Genomic DNA, 20,498 nt, shown 5'->3' with positions numbered 1-20,498 from the left:
GGGTGGCCGGCGTCCCTGGGGGCTTGAGCTGCTGCTCAGCAGAGGTGGGGGGTCTGGAGGTCCAAGGGGGGGCATAACTATCATAGAGCAAGTTGTCTGGGGGCCCCCTGCTCCTTCCCTGCCGCAGGTGAGAGGCGGCCAGGCTCCCGCCCCCCCCTCCGCCCCACCACCCCCCTGCCCCAAAGAAAGCGCGTCGGCCAAGCCCAGGCACATTCTGAACAGCAGGTTCAAGCTTTATTCACCCCCCCAGAACGTGGAAGCGGAGCCACGCGGGGCCCCGCCAGCCAAGGGAGCGTCTTCCTGCAGGGAGTGCCTTCGGGAGTGGCTGCTGAGGACTACTTTGCCCTGGAAGAGGCCAAGCTGGAGTGGAGGGCGGGTGGGGTGTGGGGTGGTGACAGGGGCAGCCGGGCTGGGCCAGGGGCAGCAGGAGCCGCTGCCCCCCCCCTCGGCCCCTCTGACCGGGCTCCCTTGACTCTCTTCTACTGCATTTGCCTTGCCAAGAAGTGGGTCAAGGGATGCCTGACACCCCTGCAGGCACAGCACGCCCCCCCCATCACCTGCCTCTGCTGGCTCAAGGCAGGCGTTGCATGCTCTGTCCCCCCCCCGTCAACCCCCCCCAGCATTCCCACCGGCTGTATCTGCTGCCCACTGGACAATCCGTGCAACTGCCCCTCCTCGCTCCGCTCACGGGAAGGCGCTGGATCTAGGCCAAGGGGCTGAAGAAATCTTGCCGCCTCCCCTTCCCAGGGCATGGGCTCAGCGTCACAGCCCTAGCCCCTGCCGTCCCAGCCTTCCCGTGGCCCAGGGTGGCAGCAGAGGGGGGGGCTTGGGGGCCCCTCAGGCCGCTTCCTGAGACAGGCGGTAGTCATGGACGCTTCCTCGCTCCACGAAGGGCCGGTCCCCGGGGGGTGGGGGCCCCTGTCCTCTCAGGGGCTGGGCGGGCCCAGAGGAGAGTCCGAAGCCGCCTCCGCCTGGGGTCTGCAAGCGGAAGATGTCCTGGAAGCAAGGAGAGGAGAGCGATGGGACGGGGGCTGCCTCTCAGTGCCTGGCTGAGGCCGGTGGGGTAGGGTGGGAGAAGCCCCCCCCGTGGCAAAAGGCTGCCAAGGAGTCCTGGGGGCCCCAGGCAGGCAGGCGGGCGGGGAGGGTGGGCTGCTGGAACCTTACCCCGGGCGCCACTTTCACAGATGTCTTGCCTCCCAGGTTGATGATCCGACCGTCCTGGCGGATCAGGAGGTTCAGGCCGGGGGAGCCGGGCTCACCACCTGTGCGGGGCGGGGGGGGGATGCAAGACGATAATCAAGTGTTGACGGGGCAGTGGGAGGGGAGGACGTACCAGAGAAAAGAAACCGAGGGGGGGCCCCCTCAAATCACATCAGCCCCCACCCCTCCTCAGGGTCCTGAAGGGGCTTCCTGACCATCCCGAGCCCCCCATTGTCTGGCTGCGACCCCACCCACCCCCAGCCTTATGCTTTCCCTTTAATATGCCTCTGGAAATGTGGGGGAAAGGAAGGGCCATCGCTGGGCCCAGACAGGGTCCTGCGGGGCCTTTTCCGGCGTGGGCCCTGCACCCCAAACGGCAGCTCCACCAAGCTGACATGTGTGGGGACCCGCAAGCCACCGCACAGCCTGCGGAGCCTGGATAGGCCAAATGAGCCCCAAGCCCCAAGCGGGCTGTGCCAGATGAGACTGCAGCCCCCACGGCGAGGCCAGAAGGCCGGCCGGCCCCTCCTCACCTTGCAGCCCGTAGGGCCGGAAAGCCCGCCGCTCACTCAGCACCGACAGCACCATCTCCTCCCGGAACTGCAGCTCCCGCCGCACCCCATCCCCCCCCTGGAAGCGCCCAGCACCCCCCGTGCCTGGGGCCAGCTCAAAACATCTCAGGATCACCGGGTACCTGGCAGGAGGGAGGGAGAGAGAAGGGGGGAGGGGGACAACCCTGTCCTTACAGGGAGCACCTGGCGCTGCTGCCCAAGGGCTGCCCTGCCCTGCCCTCCCACCCTGCTGGGAGGCAGGAATGCCCGCTAGCAGCCCACCCTCAAGGGAGGAGCACCCCCACGGCATGAGGCATGGACCCTTCCACCCCCACGCAAGCCCAAGCACCCATCCTCCCATCCTAACCCCTCCCCTCCGCCCCCAAAACACTGACTGAAATGCCCAGTTATTCCTCCCTGCCAGAGGCCAGGTCCAGACTCACCAACAGAGCGCTTCCCCCCCACCCGCCACTCCTGGCAGCACCCACCGTTTCTCCAGGATCTCGGGGTCAGTGATGCGGGTGTTGGTCATGTGGCTGTGCACCCCGCTGCGCCCATGCCAGTGGGGCCCGGCCCCAGAACCGCCTGCCACTGTCTCATAATAGCCGACACGCTCGTTCCCAAAGGTGACGTTGTTCATGCAGCCCTGGCAGGAGGCAGCGGAGGTCAGGAAGGCAAACCCACCCACCCCCCGCCAAAGGCCAAACCACCTCCTTGCACCCACCACCTCCAGCCTGACCTGTAGGGTATTTCACGCCCCTTCCCAAAAGATCATGGGACCCCGGCTCCACACTCAACACCACAAGTGCAAAAAGAAACCGAGATCGTTGCATTATCTTGCAAACACTGGAGAGTAAGAGCAGAGCGCCCTTGTACAGCCAACATGGAAATCCACTTTCAAAACCCAAAGAGTTTAGCCTGCTTAAGGTGTGAGGTTTACCGTCCAAGCAAGCACAAATTCGACACTGGAGTTTGGCCAACACAACCTCAAGGGCAGAGCCCTGCTGCAAGGCGGGACCCCCACCGCGAGGAACACCAGAAGCTGCCTCTAAGTCCAGCCAGCCCCCTCGGGTCTCCTTTGGCTGGTGCTCCAAGAGCTCTCCCAGCCCTGCTGCTCCCTGGGAAGGCCAGGGGCGGATCCTGGGGCCTGCTGCACGCAAAGCAGGCGCTCTGCCACCAGGACACAGCAGGCCACGGGGTGCCATGAGCAGGGCTGCTGCAGGAGGAGGCCCTCGGAGCCCATGGCGTCTTGTGTCTTCAGCCAGCCAGCCAGCCGAGCAGCACGCCACGGGGAAAGGAAGGAGGCCCACATGCCGGCCCACAGCTGACTCCCCCTAGGAGGAGTCTCTTCCCACCAGAGCCCCCAGGCTGGCCTGTCTGCATCAAGCCCTTCCTGCCTTAGAGAAAGGCCAGCCCCACCTCCTGGGTCTCAGGGGAGAGCGCTTGCTCAAAGAGAGCCAAGCTGCACAGGAGGAAACAAGTGGTTCTGGGAAGAACTCATCTCCCTACTTTCCCCCCACCATAATATGAATTGATAATTGCCAGCTTCCGCCTCAAACATTCATGCGTTCAACATCTTGAATCAGGGTGGATGACACCATCAACAACTGCCCCACTGAGGTGTCCCTACAGCTGTACTAATTTTGGTCCAAACTGGTTCCCACGTGAGCCTTAAATGTTTGTGCATCCACCATCTTGAACTGGGGTGGATGACGCCATCACCAAAGATGCCACTGAGGTGTCCCTACAACTGGGCCAAATTGAGTTCAAATCGATTCCACTTGCTCCTCATTTACACGCCTGCTGTCCTGAACCGGGGCGGATGACACGGTCACCAACTAAGCTGTTGAGCTGTCCCTGTAGGACACTCGCTACAACCGTACCAGATCTGGCTCAAATCGGTCCAGGCATTACAAAGTGGATCAAGGGACAGACAGACAGAAAGCTGGATGTCTCGCAAGCTCTCTTTTGAAGCCTGCTTTATTTAAGAAAAGGAGAGTCCTGCCACGTCTTCCCAGCCGCCTTCGTAGAGAAAGGCCTTCTTTCCACCACAATCGGACAAGCATCCAAGAGCTGTGCTGACGCCAGAAGGATAGATGCTGCCAACCAGGACCCCAAGGGCTCCCCCAGCCAAGGCCCGCCCCAGGCTTCCTCAGCATTCCCCTTCAGCTCAAAGCATCACCCACCCGGCCCCCTCCTCACCTGAGATGCTGCACAGGCCTCAAATGCCCGGAAGATGACGTCGACCACCCTCTGTGAGGTCAGCACGTTGCCCCCCACCACGGCTGCATCCAGGGAGGGGGCCAGAATGGAGCCCTTGGGGATGAGCACCTGCACAGGGGCCAGGCAGCCCTGCAAGGGCAGAGAAAGAGCAACCCCAGCCGGCATTTGCAGGGGGCAACCCCAACTGCTGCCGCCGCCTCCTCCTCCTCCTCCTCAGCCACTGGAGGTGGCGGCCAGCAGGGCTCGGCCCTCCTGCCCCAGAGATGCCTCCCTGCCAGCAATCTTCCAAGGGACTGCGAAAGGCACTTGCCCGAGCAGCCCTTGCCCCGCCGGGCAGCAGAGGGGGCAGAGACCTCCCCACTGGGGGCCCACCCGCCCGCCCGCAGCACTCGTGCCACGAGCGCGCCTGCTGCCTCCAGCTCCCCACCTGGTTGAGGGGGATGTCGCGGCCCACCATGCTGCGCAGGCAGTAGATCAGGGCCGAGAGGGTGATGGCCCGGGGGGCGTTGCAGTTCCCATACACCTCGTGGCCGGATCCCGTGAAATCAAACACAGCGCTGCCCTGCAGGGGAGAGGGGTGGTTAGGGGCAAGAGGCCCAGACGTCTCCCCTCCCACTGCCTGCCTGCCTACCCCCCCCCCCCACCACAAGCAAAGCAGCACCCCCCCATTTGGAGCCAAGGGACCCTCACGGAGCTCCTCCTTTCTGCTCTTCACATTCTCACGCACCCCACGGCCAGAGCCCCCCAGTCCCTGGCGCTCACCTCTTGGGGGTCAACGATCACCTTCAGGCGGATAGGGGAGCCATCGTCCATGAAGTCCTCTGCCTCCACCTGCAGGGGGCGCCCTGGCTCTCCCTGCCGCGTGGCAAAGTCCCTCATCATCTCTCGGACCGCCACCTCCGCATTGGCCTGGGGGGACGGGAGAGAGAAAAGGGGGCAGCCAGGCCAGCCGGGCGGGGGGCGGAGGGGGGGCAGCCAGGCCAGCCGGGCGGGGGGCGGAGGGGGGGGGAGCTCCCTGCCTGGGAGGCAGCAGCAGCAGCAGCAAGGCAAGGAGGACCAGGCAGGGAACTGGGCCGCCCCCCCCCCGGCTGGGGGTGGAGGAAGCTTCAACATGTATTTAAAGGGACTGGCAGGCCGAGAGGGCCCTTGAGTGAAGAGGAGATACAGCCAAGAGAAGGTCAAAGAGACTGCAGAGAGCAGAGCAGAGCAGAGCTGGGCTAGTGGCCCCCCGCCTGCCCCGCCCAGAGGGTGGGTTGCGGAAATGCCTGCTGGCTTCTCTCTCTCTCTGCAGTGCCAGCTGCTTTCCCCCCTCTTTTTTTTAATTGTACCAGCAGCCCCCCCAGTGGCTTTAAGTGGGTGCTGCTGTGGATTCCTTCTTCTTCCTGCAGCGAGACTGGGGTGCTGTGCTGACCTTTTTCTTTTAATTTCGCAGCCCCAAGCTGCACCTTGGCTGCTGCTGTGTGCCTGGACATTATTTTTATTGTGTGTTTTGTAGCCGGATATGTTCTCTGACTTCTGTCTTGCGCCCAGCCTACCAGGCTCTCTCTCTGTTCCCTGGTGCTTCCCCCCGCCTTCTGCTTTTTCTTTTTTGAGCTTGTAGGTGGGTGGGCGCCCGCCTGGCACCCACTGGCCCTACCCCCAGCGGTTGAGTCCCAGTGTCTGCTCAGCCGGAGTGCCTCTGAGAGAACAGTTGGCCAGACTCCAGCAGGGATCCACCCACCCTTGGCCAGGTTCTTTAAATAGGGCCGAGTTTGGGGAAGGGGTTAGGTACTAGGTGGGGCTGTAGGCCAGGAGGGGTGATTTAGGAGCGGCCACGGCAATCCCCTTCCCCTTCCCTTTGAATTACATTGTTGCTCACCCCCCAATAAAGCCTGCTTCAATATTTGGGAGGGGGATTTAAGTGTGTAAGTGTGTGTGTGTGTGTGTGTGTGTGTGTGTGTGTGTGTGTGTAGCACATGCCTGTTTCAATATCTGGGGGTGATTTAATTTCTCCAGGACTGGAAGAAACACTGTAGAGCCAGAGAAGGTGCAAAGGAAGGCAACCCAGATGATCAGGGGCCTGGAGCACCCATGGGTTCTCCAGCTGCTGTTAGACTGACTCCTAGCCAAAGGCCATTGTGGCAGGAATGAGGGGAGTTGTAGCCATCAACACCTGGGAGCCAAGGCGAGAACCCCTGAGGTTAGCTGACAAATCCTGATCTTCCAGTGGTCCTCATGCACCCACACTAACGGGAGCTGGGTTTTGCCACTGTGAGGGAAGGACTGCTGGAGTGATAGCTCTCAGGTCCTGGATGACCAGGGCCCTCATCCAATCATCCAGTACTGGGACCTGTAAAGGTGAGTGCGAGTAAAAATCAGCATCACTTGCCGTGGGGTTGGTGGGTGAGTCATGTGAATGCAGGAGGGAGGATCACTCAAAAGCCATCAGTTACAGCTAAGCAACCGGCTTCTCTTTGTTGTGGTCCTCTGAGCACTCACACTAATGGCGAGTCTGGGGGGGGGGGCGCATCAGATTCTGGTAGTCCTTGCTTTAACACCCCTCTGCTGAAGGAAGCACCTCTTTGGAATGAAGGGTAATGAATGGAGACCCTGCAGTAAGTTGCTGCAGGATAAATGTCCAGACTGGCTGCTGAAACCCTTGGAGAAGATGGCCTTTGATCTCTCATGGAACAGGCAGCTTTGCAGCACGGTGAGCTGTGTGAGACAATCTCACTGAGACAATCCAGGGAGACATGCACAACACTCTCTCGCCTTCATTCTTTTCAGAGTAAGACACAAATCCAAGTAACATGAGAGAGATCTTGCATTCAGCAAAGGAAGACGCTTCTTTAGCTCACGCTCCAGAGCAGGGAAAGGGTTGGTAACACCATGCCTACGGAAAGCTGATGCAATCTGTGGACTGAAAGAGGTATCTGGTCTTTAAACCATTTTATCTCTGTGGAATGTAGAAGTGGTGGTTCTGTTCACAGAGTTGTTAATTAGCTTCTCCTCCTGGCTGATGTTATTGCCACTAAGACAAGTTTTCCATTACAAGGACTTCAAAGGTGGTTTTGACAAAAGCTCAAGAGGTTTTAGCTGTAAGCTTGGACAACACCACTGATAAGCTGGATAGTGAATAATTGGAAGGGCATTGTTTTCAATCCTTTCAAAGGCTTTTTTTGCAGAAAGATAAGTAAACACTGGAGTAGAATCTGCCATTGGGTACATTGCCAAAATAGGGAAGTATCCCCCCCCCCCAGACCTCCAACTTCTTCCTGCCCTTCCAGAAGATGCAACGGGCTTCTTGCTGCTCTCTATGAGCTGAACAGTTCTATTAGTGAGTTGGTGAGTCCCACTTTTTGAAAACGGGACAAAGGACACAATCCAAGACACAATCCATTGGCAAGTTTGAGTAACAGTTGAATTCCTGCTCAGAAAGCTGCTTGGATGGTTTCCATGCCCTGGATGTGAATTGCTGTCAGAATAATCCCACTGTGAATACCCCCGTTCCACAGAAGAATGACTGGTTTGCTCAGGGACCTGGACATCGTCTCACTCTTTTTGATACCATTGCTGTGGCGGTGTCTGTCAAGATCTGCACTATCCCCCCTTTTAGAACTGGAAGGAAAGACCCCATTGCTCTGTAAGTGGCTAGTAATTCCAAATCATGTATGCGGCAATTGCATTCTGAAGGGGAACACAGAGCACTGACACTGTAACCCCTGAAAGGAGCATCTCAAACCCAGGAGTGAGGCATCAGTACTGCTGGCCAAGGAAGATGGAAAGGAACTCCCAAGGATAAGCGGCAAGGAAGTAGCCACCAATGAAGCAGATAGATAGATAGATAGATAGATAGATAGATAGATAGATAGATATGGCTCAGGGAGGTTTACACAGAGAAATAATAAATAAATAAGATGGCTCCCTCCCTGTCCGCAAAGGGCTCACAATCTAAAAAGAAGCATAAGACAGACACCAGCACCAGTCACTGGAGGTCCTGTCCTGGAGGTGGATAGGGCCAGTTACCCTCCCCCTGCTAAATAAAGAGAATCACCACATTTAAAAGGTGCCTCTTTCCCAAGTTAGCAGAGGAGAGATTTTGAGAATCTTTGTACGGATGGAACACTGAGAGAAACCCTAACCAGAGAGGGCTCCTTCTCAGCCCTGCAAAGGGCACTTCTGCAGTGCATGAAGCCATTAGAGTGAGGAGGCACTGAACAGCCTTTGCTGACCAGCAGGAGTTGGTCAAAGAGGAAGAAGCCACTTCCCAGAGTTGCCGACACCCCACGATCCTGTAAAAGAAAAGCCTTCTACGGTCTCCCGTGCTCTTTAACATCTACATGAAACTGCTAGGAGAGATCAGGAGAATTGATACAGGGTGTTATCAGTATGCTGACTATGCCCAAATCTATTTCTCCATGTTAAAGTCATACCTCCCTAAAAGCAGAAAAGCATACCTCCCTAAAAGCCTGTCTGGAGGCAGTGATGGGCTGGATGAGGGATAACCAGACTGAATCCTGATAATTCGGAGCTACTTACTGTGTGGAGTTGGAACTCAGGAGATGGATTTGATCTGCCAGTTGTGGATGGGGTCACTGTAGTGACCAAGCCAGCCCTCCCCTAACTGGAAGTGAACCCTGTCCTGACTGGTAGGCTGGTGAACTCCAGGGCTCAGCCAATCAGCACACCAGGTAGGTGGAACCTAGAGAGCCGTTGAGAGGAAGATAAGAGTTCTTTGTAAGAAGAAGCTAGGCTGGAAGTGAGAGAAGCATGGGCGGAAAGACTTGGTGAGGAGCAATGGAGTTTTGCTCTGTCATGGTAAAAGGCTAGCCTGGAGATTTCTCTCATGGAATGATCCCTGCAGCTCTTTGAAAGACAGGAGGGCAGGAAACTTGAATTCTCTTCCACAGTTTGGGTGATTTCAAGGCAAGGAAGCCAGGGCTTTGGCTTCAGGAGGTTAGTCTGGGGAAATGTTTGTTTAGTCAGACTTGGCATTAGACTTTTGGTTTCTTTTGTGTGTTTTGCATATCCCTGATACTGGTTTATTATTATTTGCAACGTAACTAAACTAAGAAACACTAGGCTTTGCCCATCCAGCCAGGGCACTGTAAAAAACTCTAAGTTTTAACTGTGCTTTTGTATTTCCCTACATACCTGTTCCTTGCAACTGGGTAACCATGATTTTTAAAGCGTAGCCACCCCAACTTCATCTAGGGTGTTCTTGGGAGTATTCCTGTAACTTACTGAGTATTTTTACCTGTAACTAAAAGCTGAGAAAGCCACAGGTGGAAACAGTCAGTAGTATTTGAATAAACTTGTTTTGTTTTTTTTTTGTTCTTTTCTCATTTACAAGTCTCTCTGAGGGGATTAACTCCGGAAAGTGGGACTGAAAAGGGGTTTTTTTCTCTCTGATGCAAACACGCCTCAGAGCTCAGCAGCTATTAATTTTCTCACCACGTGCAGGCTTGCATGTAGGTTTTTATACTTTCCCAATAGCAAAATAAAGAGTTTTATTTGGGATTTCCACCCAAGCCCAATTGGGTCAAGCTCTGTCGGTAAGCAGGTAGTGGCGGCAGACTTTAGAACCTACCAAGATTACAGGAATGTTTTAGGAGTAGCCTTTGCCAGAAAGCTCTGCAGGGATGAGTCAGCATTTCCTTCCCTGATGTGAGCTTGCTCTGAGACAAAAGCTGTAATCCGCTATAGTCACACTTCCCCAGAAGGAACTGGCACGCAGTCCGCGAGTGCTTCTGGATCCAAACCTCTTCCTGGTGTCCTAGACTGAGATGGTGGCCAGAGGTGCTTTCTATCAGCTTCAGCCGATATGCCAGCTGCATCCATTTCTTGATATAAACAACCTCAGAACAGCAGTACATATGATGGTAACCTCCGGGCTTGACTACTACAATGTGCTCCATGTGGGGCTGCCGTTATATGTAGTCCAGAAACCGCAGTTGGTACAGAATGCGGCAACCAGGTTGGTCTCCATCTCCTACCACAAACAGAAGGTATTTTCTGTGCTTGGCTGGTATGGAAATACGCATCCTTCAATCTATGGCCACAAACAACTCTTAGAAGAGAAGAGTGGTCAGATTAATCCTATATTTCATCTGAGGTTCAACAAATGTGTTCAGACAAGGATATTCAGGATCATTTGAATCTAGGGGGTGCTTCTCCTACTTAGAAGAGGAGAAGCACCCCCTGGATTCAAATGATCCTGAATATCCTTGTCTGAACACATTTGTTGAACCTCAGATGAAATATAGGATTAATCCAACACTTCCATCCCTCGTGGGGATCTGGAAGAACTTGGAGTAAAACTGCAGATGTTGAAGGGATTTTGGAACAGGCTCTATTGCATCGTCTTCTACTAAAGTGTTAAGTTCCTCAATAAGAGTAGTATTCGTAGACTTTATCCCCATCAAAGGTGGAGGAACCCAAAACTCTATTGGACATGGAAGAAGAGTGGTTGTGACCACTTTTTGATTTGAAGGAGATGCAACCGTCACACAGTCAACTGTGCAGCTTGCTGTTGTCGGGTGTTTATTGGCATGTATAGCCACTTCTGTTGGTTCATACTCTTTCCCATATCACATCTTTCAGGACTATTTCTTGATTCCTGCCTGCTCCAGTACAATGAGTGGTAGCGAGAAGGAGTGGAGGAGTGTTGTTGCAATATTGCACCAAACATCTTGGCTGTATACTGTGACATTAACCTTTCCAGTTTCATCAGTTCGAGAGTTGAAGAGGCCACCCTCATTAGATTGTCTCTTATCTCTCTGCTATCTTGAACCTGTGGGGATGAGCTAAGCCAAGGGTGGCATCTTGGAGCAACCACACCAGCTGGTTTCTTTGATTTGCAATCTACTAGGTGATTAGTAGGCAATTTGTTGCCTTGTCAGGTCTGCAGATTTTGTGATCTAGAAACTTCCCACTGGTGCATGATGCCTTTTTCAAAGACAGTGTTTAGAAGCCAGTATTACACACGAAGCACCAGCAAAGCTGCTGACCTTGCTGTGGGGGATGCAAGAACAAAATGAAAGGTTGGATCCTCCACTGGAGAACTAACTTGCAGGGCTAATGCTTCAGCCAACTCAAGGACATGGAGGTTGGTTTTTAATCTCTTCTGAAGGAGAGGAAGACCTTTGGGAACAAACAGCACTATCTGCATACAACTCACGTGGATTACAGATGAGTCTTGAACACAACCCTAAGAGTCGCTGGATTCTTCCTGATATTTATTTCATTTGGTGTCTCAACTGCAGGTGCCAGAGCCCACCATACAGACTGGTATTGAGGCGGAGGTCAGCATCGACATGGGATGTACAGTGGAAGTCGATGCTGAAGTCATAGTCACTGCCAAGGCCAAGGCGGCTGCCTCAGTTATAGAAGGAGGAGGAGAAACTATGGGCGGAAGCAAAGCCATCAAGGCTGAAGCCAGAGTGAGTGCTGGGACAGTTCTTGCAGTGGAAGCATGGGGTCCCCTTGTATGCTTCTTCTGTATCTTCTTCTGCGAGCGAAGATGTGGGCTAGAGATTTTTCCATTTCTAAAGTGGCTGTGGCAGACATCCAGACTAGTGCTGGGCACATGCAGCAATGCGGGTTCCAGACTCCCGCTGCGCTGCCCCTTGAGCTGCTGCTTTCGCCAGTCTTCCCTTCCCTCGAACCCCACTCTGTGTCACCAGAATATGTCCCTGAAGGTCCCACAACCCACGGGCACAATGCCAGTCTGGATTGTTCTGCCTTGTTTCATAAAATCCAGCAACAACAAATGGATGCCAGTGCAATCTTAGGCAAGGCCAGCAAGTTCAAAGTTGTAATTAATGTTTTTCAGGTGATCACACCTAGGAAGTCTGAGAGAAGGTGTATAATATGGTGGGTGTGGGGTTTTTAAAGCAATATAAACTGGTCAAACAACATGCCAAGCCAAATCAATCAATTTAAGACATCAGGGAAATTTGCATAGTAATTTTTTTTTTGAGAAAAAATGTTTCATGCAAATGAAGGGGAAATTTGCATGCAGAATTCCCCCAAGAAAACGCATCTCTCTATCCGGGAGCCAGCCTTAGACATTCATTTCAAGGTGGGAGCCAAGCCGGTGTCGACATCTATATGAAAGCTGAGCACAGACAAAGTGCAGCTCATAAACGGAATTCCCTACTCACTCTCTCTCTCACTCTCCAAGAAGAATCCAAGGAGGAGGAGAAGGAGAGCTGGTCTTGTGGCAGCAAGCATAAATTATTGTTTTTGCTAAGCAAGGACAGCCCTGGTTTGCATACGAATGGGAGAATGCATGTGTGAGCCTCTGGCTGCCTCGCCATAGGGGATGGGGCCATGGCTCAGTGGAAGAGCCCCTGCCTGCTGACATGCTGAAGGCTCCCTGGCAGCATTTCCAGAGAGGGCTGGGAGAGACTCCTGCCTGCAACCTGGGAGAAGCCGCTGCCAGTCTGGGTAGACAATGCTGAGCTAGATGGACCAAGGGTCTGACTCAGTATATGGCAGCTTCCTATGTCCCTCAGTTTTACAGACATTCACCTTGTGATCCTCGCCTGGGCATAGCAGATAGCTGCCGTGCCTGTCTGTCGAAGGTAATTTAGCCTAACAAAGGCAGCACCTCTTAGAAGTGGATTCCGAGTCCATAGGACTTCTGTAGCACAACACACAGAGCCAGGTTTTGTAAAATAAGAGCTATAAGCAAAAATACTCTAGCAAAATGCAACTCCAAAAGAAGCTCTGCGGAGGCACAAGTTCTCCTTGCTGCTTGTGCAGTGGTCAGAAAGGAACCCAGGATCTCTCCTAACCGTTGCAATGGAGACGGGAGGGCGACGGTGGAGCTGCACAGGTTCCGCTCCCCATCATGTGCCTGCACGGAAGACTAGGATGGAAGCCAACTATGGAACCTGCGACGCCCCTTTGCCACTGTGGGCTGGCACGACATCAAAGCAGCTCTTTACAGGAGGAGATCCTTTGATCCTTTGCATGGACCTCTTATTTCTGAGCACCGATTCCAAGCCCCGCCTCCTCCTCACCTGGATGTGGGCCATGTAAGCCTGCACCACTTCCAACCCGTACTGGCCAATCAGTTCATTCACCAAGTGGATCCCCTTCTGATTGGCTGCCACCTGAGCACGCAGGTCAGAGAGATTGTCCGGGAGATTGCGTGTGCCGCTGCTGCCCGGAATGCGCCCCGGGGCCAGAAGGGCCTCCGTGACTGCTGGAAAGCAGGGAGGGGAGGGGAGGGGTCAGAGGCACCGGAGACCCCAGAAGGCACTGCTGCTCCAGCATCATCCAGGCATCTGCCACAGAGGAGACCCAAGGCCCCAGGTGGGCTTGAATCCCTGCAGGATAAGATAGACTCACCGCCCACAGTGTGTGGAAGACCCCCAGCCTCCTTCCCTCCCTCCGACCACCCAAACTAATCAGGGACAACTTACCCTCCTCTTGGAAGACTCCATCCTTCACCAGTTTGAAAGAGATGAAGACAGCCCCCTCCTCCTGGAGGCAGTGGGAGTGCGGGGGCATGGAGCCAGGGGTGATGCCCCCGATGTCTGCATGGTGCCCCCTGCTGGCCACAAAGAAAACAGGCCGAGGCTCCCCTGGCCAGAACACCTGCAAGGGAGCAGCACAGGTGAGCAAAGGCCCTCCCCTTGGCACCCCCCCCCCTCCAGGGAGGGCAGGGCCAGAAAGGAGGGGCAGAGCAGCGAGGCAGAACCACCTGGCCGAGTCCCCTCCAGCACTGCCCAGGGACTGGGAGACCCAGCTGAGGGTTCTCCTTGGCAGCCTCGGGAAGGGGAACCCGGCTGTGAGGCGGGAGTGCAGCTCCCACCATGCCCAGCCACATGGCATCCAAGAAGATCCAGGGACCCGAGGTCGGGAAGCCGGCTCTTGAGCGCAGAGGCCAACCCCGGGCCACGCTCGCTCCATCCTGGAGTCAGAGCCCCGGCAGCCCCAACCGGCTCTCCCTCTCCCTTCTGCCCCCCAACTCACCGGAGTGATGACGGTCAGGTCAGGCAGGTGGCTGCCGCCTGCACACGGGTGGTTGCTCAGGATCACGTCACCCTCACGGAGGTCCGAGCCCAAGTTCAGGATCTGCAGATTGGAGGGCAGCAGAGGAGGAGGAGGAGGAGAGGCACCAGGGGGTAGCAAGCAAGCTGTGGCAGCGGCGGCAGCAGGGGGGTGGTCAGCCACACCCACCCAAGCAGCCCCCCCCCCCCTCGGCCCAGCTCCCCTGTTTGACACGGCTGGACCAAGCCCCACAGCCCAGACCCCCGAGCCCCTTGGGGAGGAGCACTGGCCTTGTGGCCGTCAGCAGGAACGGCCCCCTTGGCTGCTGCCAGAGATCCCCCTCTTTCAGGGACGGGGCCAGAGCTCAGGGGAAGAGGGCCCCAGGCCCCCCTCCCTGGCAGCATCTCCAGACAGGGCTGGGAGAGACCCTGCCTGAAGCCTTGGAGCGCTGCTGCCAGTCAGTGCAGACCGTGCTGTGTGAGGATGACCAATGGCCGGACCCAGCAGAAGGCCGCTTCCTAGAAGCAGCGACACTCTGTGTGTGCGTGCGGGGGGGCTGCTTCCTCCAGAGTCCTCAGATCAGTGAGCCAAGCTCTATGCTGTGGATAATACCGACCAACCTGCCACCCCACCCCACCCGCTAATCTGACCGGGGGGGGCAGGGGCAGGCCAATAAGAGACTCCAAGAGGCCAGAGCCAGAACCCCGAGAGTCCAGCCGCAGGGCAGGCCCAGAAGCAAAGGAGGCCAGAGGGGCTTCGCAGAGGCCGGTGGCAGGAGAAGATGTGAGCGGGGAGGCGGCAGCCCCCTACCTGAAACTGAACCGTCTCTTGCATGGCCCCCAGGTGGACAGGGATGTGGGGGGCGTTGGACACCAGCCCCCCGTCAGGCCCAAAGAGTGCGCAGGAGAAGTCCAGCCTCTCTTTAATGTTGGTGGAGATGGCCGTGCGCTGCAGGACGCGACCCATCTGCTCTGTGGGGGGGGAAAGGAAGGCGAGGCCACTCTGTCAGCCTCCCGGGACACCCTCCCCTGGCACAGGCACCCCCCCCTCGCGCTCTGCACACTCCCCCCGCAAGCTCACCTGCAATACTCATGAAGCGGTGGGAGAAGATGGAGAGCTGGATCGGGTCAATCTGGGGCCCAACCGGACGCTCCGCCTCAGACCCCACCGCAATGCAGATGTTGCCCAAATGGGTCACAGACGCTGTGCAGCCTGGCTCCACGAGGATGGTGCTGGGAGTGGGGGGGAGGGGGGCAGACAAGCAGCCTTTCAGGCCCTTCCTCCAGGCTCATCCCTCCCCCACCCTCGGCACGCTCCTTGGAAGCAGCCCCTCCCCATCTGCATCCTGCTTAGCAAGCCCCACTCCCAGCTGGAGGGACGGGGTGGGGGGCATGGACAACACCACACACACACACACACACACACCTGTTCTTATCCAGGATGATGCTGGGACCAGGGATGGCGTGGCCTGCAGAGAGGTCCTCCAGCAGGTAGACGCTGGTCTCCAGGTAGCCACCCTCAAAGTAACAGCGACACACCTGGGAGGTGGGAGGGGGGGGCAAGAAAAGAGGAGGGGGTGTTTTGTTCCAGGACCTCCTGCTCCTAGGCAGGAGCGGCCCCAGCTGCCAGGCCTCCTGAACCCTTGATCCCAGGATTCCGAAATCCATGTTCCTGTAGAGCAAACCTTCATTTCAACGTCTATTCCACCACCCTCACCCACGGTGAGGACGGCAACCCCAGCAGAACCCCACACTGCAGTCAATGGCAGCGGCCTGCCCCCTGCTTGACATCCGGCCGTGAGAAGCCAGCCCACACAAGGAGCCCCCGCAGTGCTCCTGGCTTGGGGGGGCAGCAGGCAGAAGCTCCCCCCTTCCCCAGGGTCTCCTGTTTGCATCTGGCGGACTGAAGCGGCTTCAAGGATCCACACACCCCTTGGGGGGTCTTTCCCCATTTTGCAGGCTCAGCTCCTTCAGGCACAAACAAAACCTGGCCAGGACAGGCCTGTTTCCACCCAAACCCACCCCAGGATTGAAGTGTAACTCCTAAGCGAGCAAGAGCAAGAGCAATGGAATGCCCAAAATATGCAGGGCCGCCTTGCCTCTACGGACAGGAGCTCCCAACAGCGGTCACGAAGAGTCATGCTCTCCCCAGAGCACAAAACACCTCCTGCAGCAAAGCCTCCCCTTTGCCCTTAGAAAACACGGAGAAAGCCCCTGAACAGAGCCAGCTGCTTTTCCCTCCGTGGTGTTTAGGACCCTCAAGAAGCAAGGCCAGGATGGGCACACCTTGATCATCACTTTGGAGCAAGAAGGCCCCCTCGCTCCCTGCCCGCAGGGTACATACAGCGTTATTTCTGGGTGCTTGTTCCCCCGGGTTTGCTGCAGCCCTCCTCATGCACGTGCAGCACAGACACGGTTCTCTCCTACAGGCGCAGATATGCTTACTCCCCCCTTCCCTGGGAGATACCTCAGGCATACCCGGAGCACTAGACTCTGGCCATCAGTGGGCATGCGGCTTTCCGCCAAAGCCAAAGGCCTCACTGATTTGGTTCCCACCCCACAACCGAAGGCACCCACCACCTTCCATAAGCAAGAAGCCAGCATCTTTAGGACACTTGCAGACACAGAATAAGCATACGACTGTGTCTCTATCCCTCCCCTAACTTTTATCCCCTCTCCCTCAACACTGAACTCTTTCAGAAATTGGAAGGCCTGCCCAAAGGAACACAAACTCAGGCAGAAGAAATGCAAGGAGACACTAAGGGAGGCAAAAAGAGAGTCTGAGGAGCAGAGAGCTAGAAGGGTCCAGGGAAAGAAGAAAAACTTTTTCAAATATATCAGAAGCAGAAAACATATCAGGGGAGGTGGTTGGACCATTAGATGATGAGCGTGTGAAAGGGATGATTGAGGATATGGAGATTGCAGAGTAGCTGAACAAATTCTTTGCATATGTCTTCACGGCGGATACTGAGCGTGCACCTGTGCCTGATCCGATCTTCTCGGGGACAAAGGCTAAAGAACTGAGCCAAATAGAGGTGACAGGAGGTGACGTTCTGAACTGTCTGGAAAACTTAAAAACAAGCAAATTGCCAGGGCCAGATAGCATCCACCCGTCTCCTTAAAGGACTCAAATGTGAAACTGCCAGACTCCTTGCAAAAATATGTAACTTATCTCTACAATCAGGCTCTGTACCAGAGGAACGGAAAAAAGACAATCCATTTTCAAAAAACCCAACACCCATTTTCAAAAAGGAATCCGGAGGGGATGTAGGAAATTACAGGTCGGTTAGCTTATGTTGGCAAGTGTAAAGTGATGCACACTGGGACGAAAAACTCCAGCTTCAAGTATACGCTGATGGGATCTGAGCTGTCAGTGACTGACCTAAAGAAAGATCTTGAGGTTGTGGTGGACAGTTCGTTGAAAGTGTCGACTCAGTGTGCGGCAGCTGTGAAAAAGGCCAATTCCATGCTAGGGATCATTAGGAAGGGGATTGAAAATAAAACGGCTAACATTATAATGAACTTATACAAATCTATGGTGCGGCCACATTTAGAGTACTGTGTACAGTTCTGGTCATATCTTACGAGGCAAAACGACTGAGGGGCAACATGATAGAGGTCTATACAATTATGCATGGTGTGGAAAGGGGGAATTTTTCTTCCTCTCGCATAACATGAGATCCAGGAGTCATCCCATGAAACTGATTGCCAAGAAATTTAGGACCAACAAAAGGAAGTACTTTTTATGAATTTTAACTGTTTTATATTGCTTTTATATTATGTTTCAACTTGTACACTGCTTGGAGATTTCTATATCAGGTGGAATAGAAATGCAACAAGCTAACAAACAAGCCAACCTATGGAATTCTCTACCACAAGATGTGGTGACAGCCACCAGCCTGGATGGCTTTAAAAGGGGCTTGGACAATTTCATGGAGGACAGGTCTATCAATGGCTACTAGTTTGGTGGCTAAAGGCTGCCTCCAAATACCAGTTGCAGGGGAGCAACAGCAGGAGAGAAGGCATGTCCTGTCTGGGCATGCTTTGTCTTCTAAATGTCTGCTCCCCGATCAACTTAGTCTTTGTTTTCAAAGAGCCTGTCTCGACTCCATTGCTCTTTTCTGGCTATCCTATTATCATTTGTTCCTGCCCACGGCCAACTTTCCTGGCTACCTTTAAAAGAAAAAGAAAAAGCTGGCTGTTTACAGGTTTGCACCCACTTTCCCCAACTTTAAGCCCAAACCAAGTCTCAAAATATGGTAACAACCCCCCTTCCAAGCAGCCCAGGGAAGATAAGAGAGCAGCAGCATCTCCCCAGACGCAACCCACTCCGTTTGCAAGTTGCAACCATTTCAAGGCAGCAGAAAATGTGGCAAAAGCCTCCCCAGGGCCAGCAAGAGCGGCTCTCCCTCCTCCTCCTCCTCCTCCTCCTCCCCACCACCAAGGACAGGCTCTGGAACGGCAGACAAGCACCAGCAGAGGACACCAACTGGCTTGCTGCAATTATCTCACCGCCCCAGGAACTGCTCTGACAGGATCATCCACTCTGTAACCACAACCAACGAAGAGGCTCTAAACCCGGCTTTCTTGCAGCACGCGCTGGCGGGCAATTAGGCCTCCTCAGATCCTGTCAAGCAACTGCAGTCCCCAAATGCTCCTCGAATCATGGAAGCGAAAGCTTCACTTCAGCCCCCTTCAGGTGCGATTCAGAAGACACCCCAGGCTCTCCCTCCCGGATGCGGTGTTGGCCTCTTCAGACCAACACCGCTGCAACCCTGAGCGGTGCGCTGCGGCCAAGAGAGGACCTGCCAGCCCCGCTTTGGACGCTGCTCGCGAGGGCAGAATCATGTACATCATGTCCGAAGCGGGCTTGGGTCGGAGGGAGAACTGGGACAGGGGAAGCCTGGGCTGGCAGAGGGCCCCCCCCCAGCACAGCCCCCCTCTGGCGTCTTCCTTTCCTTTCCTTTCAGATCACGAGCTCTTTTGGGACACGGAGCCAGGCCATCTCCCTATTTTATCTCCCTTGGAGCACTTTGGCTGAACAGCAGTATGCAAGTATCTGGAGGAATCTCGGGAGGGGGCCCTGCTTTGGAGCTGCCCCCCCTCTCTGGAGCCGCCCCACCCCCCACTCCAAGGACTGTCATTTCCCAGAATGAAAGTCGAAGGCGGTGGAAACGGAAAAGGCCTGGCTCACGAATCCATCAACAACCAATTTACGCTCATTTGTGATGAACTGCATGCTTCCAGGATCCAGATAATAGTGCGTGCAGTTATGTCTGAAGCTTAAAAAAACAGTCTGGCTTTCTCTAGAGCTACATTTGTTCCGTACACCCTAACTTGACGAGAAGTGGGTAAGGAATAAAGCCACCAGAGCACCTCCTGTGATGGGGAGGGGAGGGGAGGGGAGCCCCCCCCCCGCCGTACTCTGGAGCAGACTTTCGAGTGGGGGGAGGGGTCCTCACCGTCTCCAGGCGAGGGGGTCCGCTGCTGGCCGCGGCCGGCTCTTCCTGGCCCAGCCCCAAACTGGCCGTGCCTCTCACTCTCACGTCGTCCACCAAGATGGTCCGGCTGGGGATGGTGAATCCGAACTCCTGCAGGTACCTGTTGTGGGCAAAAGCACCCAGGGGTCGGGGGTGGGGAGTGGCAGCAGGGCAAGAGGGCAGCCCAGCCCAGCCCCTCACAGTGCCAGGCAGGCGAGGGGCTCACTCACCTGGCAGCAAAGGCAGCGCCAAAGTCGCCCCGGCAGCAGGAGTCCGGGGTGGCTGGGTAGCCCCTGGCGGAGCACATCAAGGCGCAGTCGGTCCGCTCGTAGCGCAGGTGCAGGAAGGGCTCCGTGCCGATCTGGGATCTGGGGGGGGGGGAGAGCAGAGCGAGGGGAGCTGCCAAGTGGGGCTTTGTGCCCGCCCATCCAGGACCCTGGCAGGAAAGCTGCTCTGAGGCAGGCACCCGCAGGCGGCGGTGGTCCGGGGGGTCTTGCCTAGCCTTCGTCTGCCCCCCCCTCGCCCCCATTTCCGCTGCGCCTTGCCTGCCACCCCAGCCACCAGCCTGGCGCTACCTGGGAAGCCCTCAGCTCTTGCCTGGGGGCTGCTTCCCAGGGGCATCTGTGGGCCACTGTGGGAAACAGGCGGCCTGGGCCGGACCCCGCAGCAGCAGCAGCAGCAGCTGGGCTGTCGTGACGCACCTGGCGAAGCCCTGGGCCTCCAGAGCCCGCACGCACTCCTGCTCCAGGGCGGCCAGGCGCTGGTCCAGCTGGGCAAAGGCCTCCGGCCCGTAGGTCAGGGAGCAGGGCTCCTGGGCCTCGTGCACCACGTCTGCCAGCGCCAGCCCGTAGGCCGACAGGACCCCGCTGTGCCTGCCAAGAGAGGGGGGGTGAGCGGCGGCCCGGCCTGCAAGACCCTCGCCCCAGCCATCCCCTCCGGGGCCCCCTCCTCCCTGTGAGGCACCAAACACACAGCCCATCCGTCCCCCTCCCTGGACATCCCCACTGAGAGGAAGGCCCTGGGTTGGGGGGGGGGCGGCTGACAGAGACGCCCTCTGTCAG

At 56.1% G+C, this 20,498-nt stretch overlaps 1 protein-coding gene across 3 annotated transcripts in view; it reads right to left on the bottom strand.

The window, feature by feature from the left end:
• Positions 1-208: 208 nt before the first annotated feature.
• The window catches only part of OPLAH (5-oxoprolinase, ATP-hydrolysing), a 33,456-nt gene continuing 13,166 nt past the window's right edge, over positions 209-20,498 (bottom strand). For 2 of the 3 annotated variants that reach the window (XM_053248125.1, XM_053248127.1), the window contains 16 exons: positions 20,139-20,309; positions 19,668-19,805; positions 19,420-19,558; positions 15,384-15,496; positions 15,039-15,190; positions 14,769-14,929; positions 13,941-14,042; positions 13,388-13,562; positions 12,983-13,167; positions 4,737-4,883; positions 4,402-4,536; positions 3,954-4,103; positions 2,240-2,397; positions 1,734-1,894; positions 1,165-1,262; positions 209-996 (listed from right to left, as the gene is read on the bottom strand). In XM_053248125.1, coding sequence (XP_053104100.1) covers positions 838-996; positions 1,165-1,262; positions 1,734-1,894; positions 2,240-2,397; positions 3,954-4,103; positions 4,402-4,536; positions 4,737-4,883; positions 12,983-13,167; positions 13,388-13,562; positions 13,941-14,042; positions 14,769-14,929; positions 15,039-15,190; positions 15,384-15,496; positions 19,420-19,558; positions 19,668-19,805; positions 20,139-20,309 — 2,344 coding nt within the window. In that variant the 3' untranslated portion in view covers positions 209-837. The remainder of the gene's footprint in view (positions 997-1,164; positions 1,263-1,733; positions 1,895-2,239; positions 2,398-3,953; positions 4,104-4,401; positions 4,537-4,736; positions 4,884-12,982; positions 13,168-13,387; positions 13,563-13,940; positions 14,043-14,768; positions 14,930-15,038; positions 15,191-15,383; positions 15,497-19,419; positions 19,559-19,667; positions 19,806-20,138; positions 20,310-20,498) is intronic. The other variant, XM_053248126.1, reaches the window with a different exon arrangement.

The sequence above is a fragment of the Hemicordylus capensis genome, chromosome 4 (assembly GCF_027244095.1).
Source record: "Hemicordylus capensis ecotype Gifberg chromosome 4, rHemCap1.1.pri, whole genome shotgun sequence".
NCBI classification, from domain to species: Eukaryota; Metazoa; Chordata; class Lepidosauria; order Squamata; family Cordylidae; genus Hemicordylus; species Hemicordylus capensis.
The sequence above is the reverse complement of the archived record's forward strand: the minus strand, read 5'-3'. Positions and strand labels throughout refer to the sequence as shown.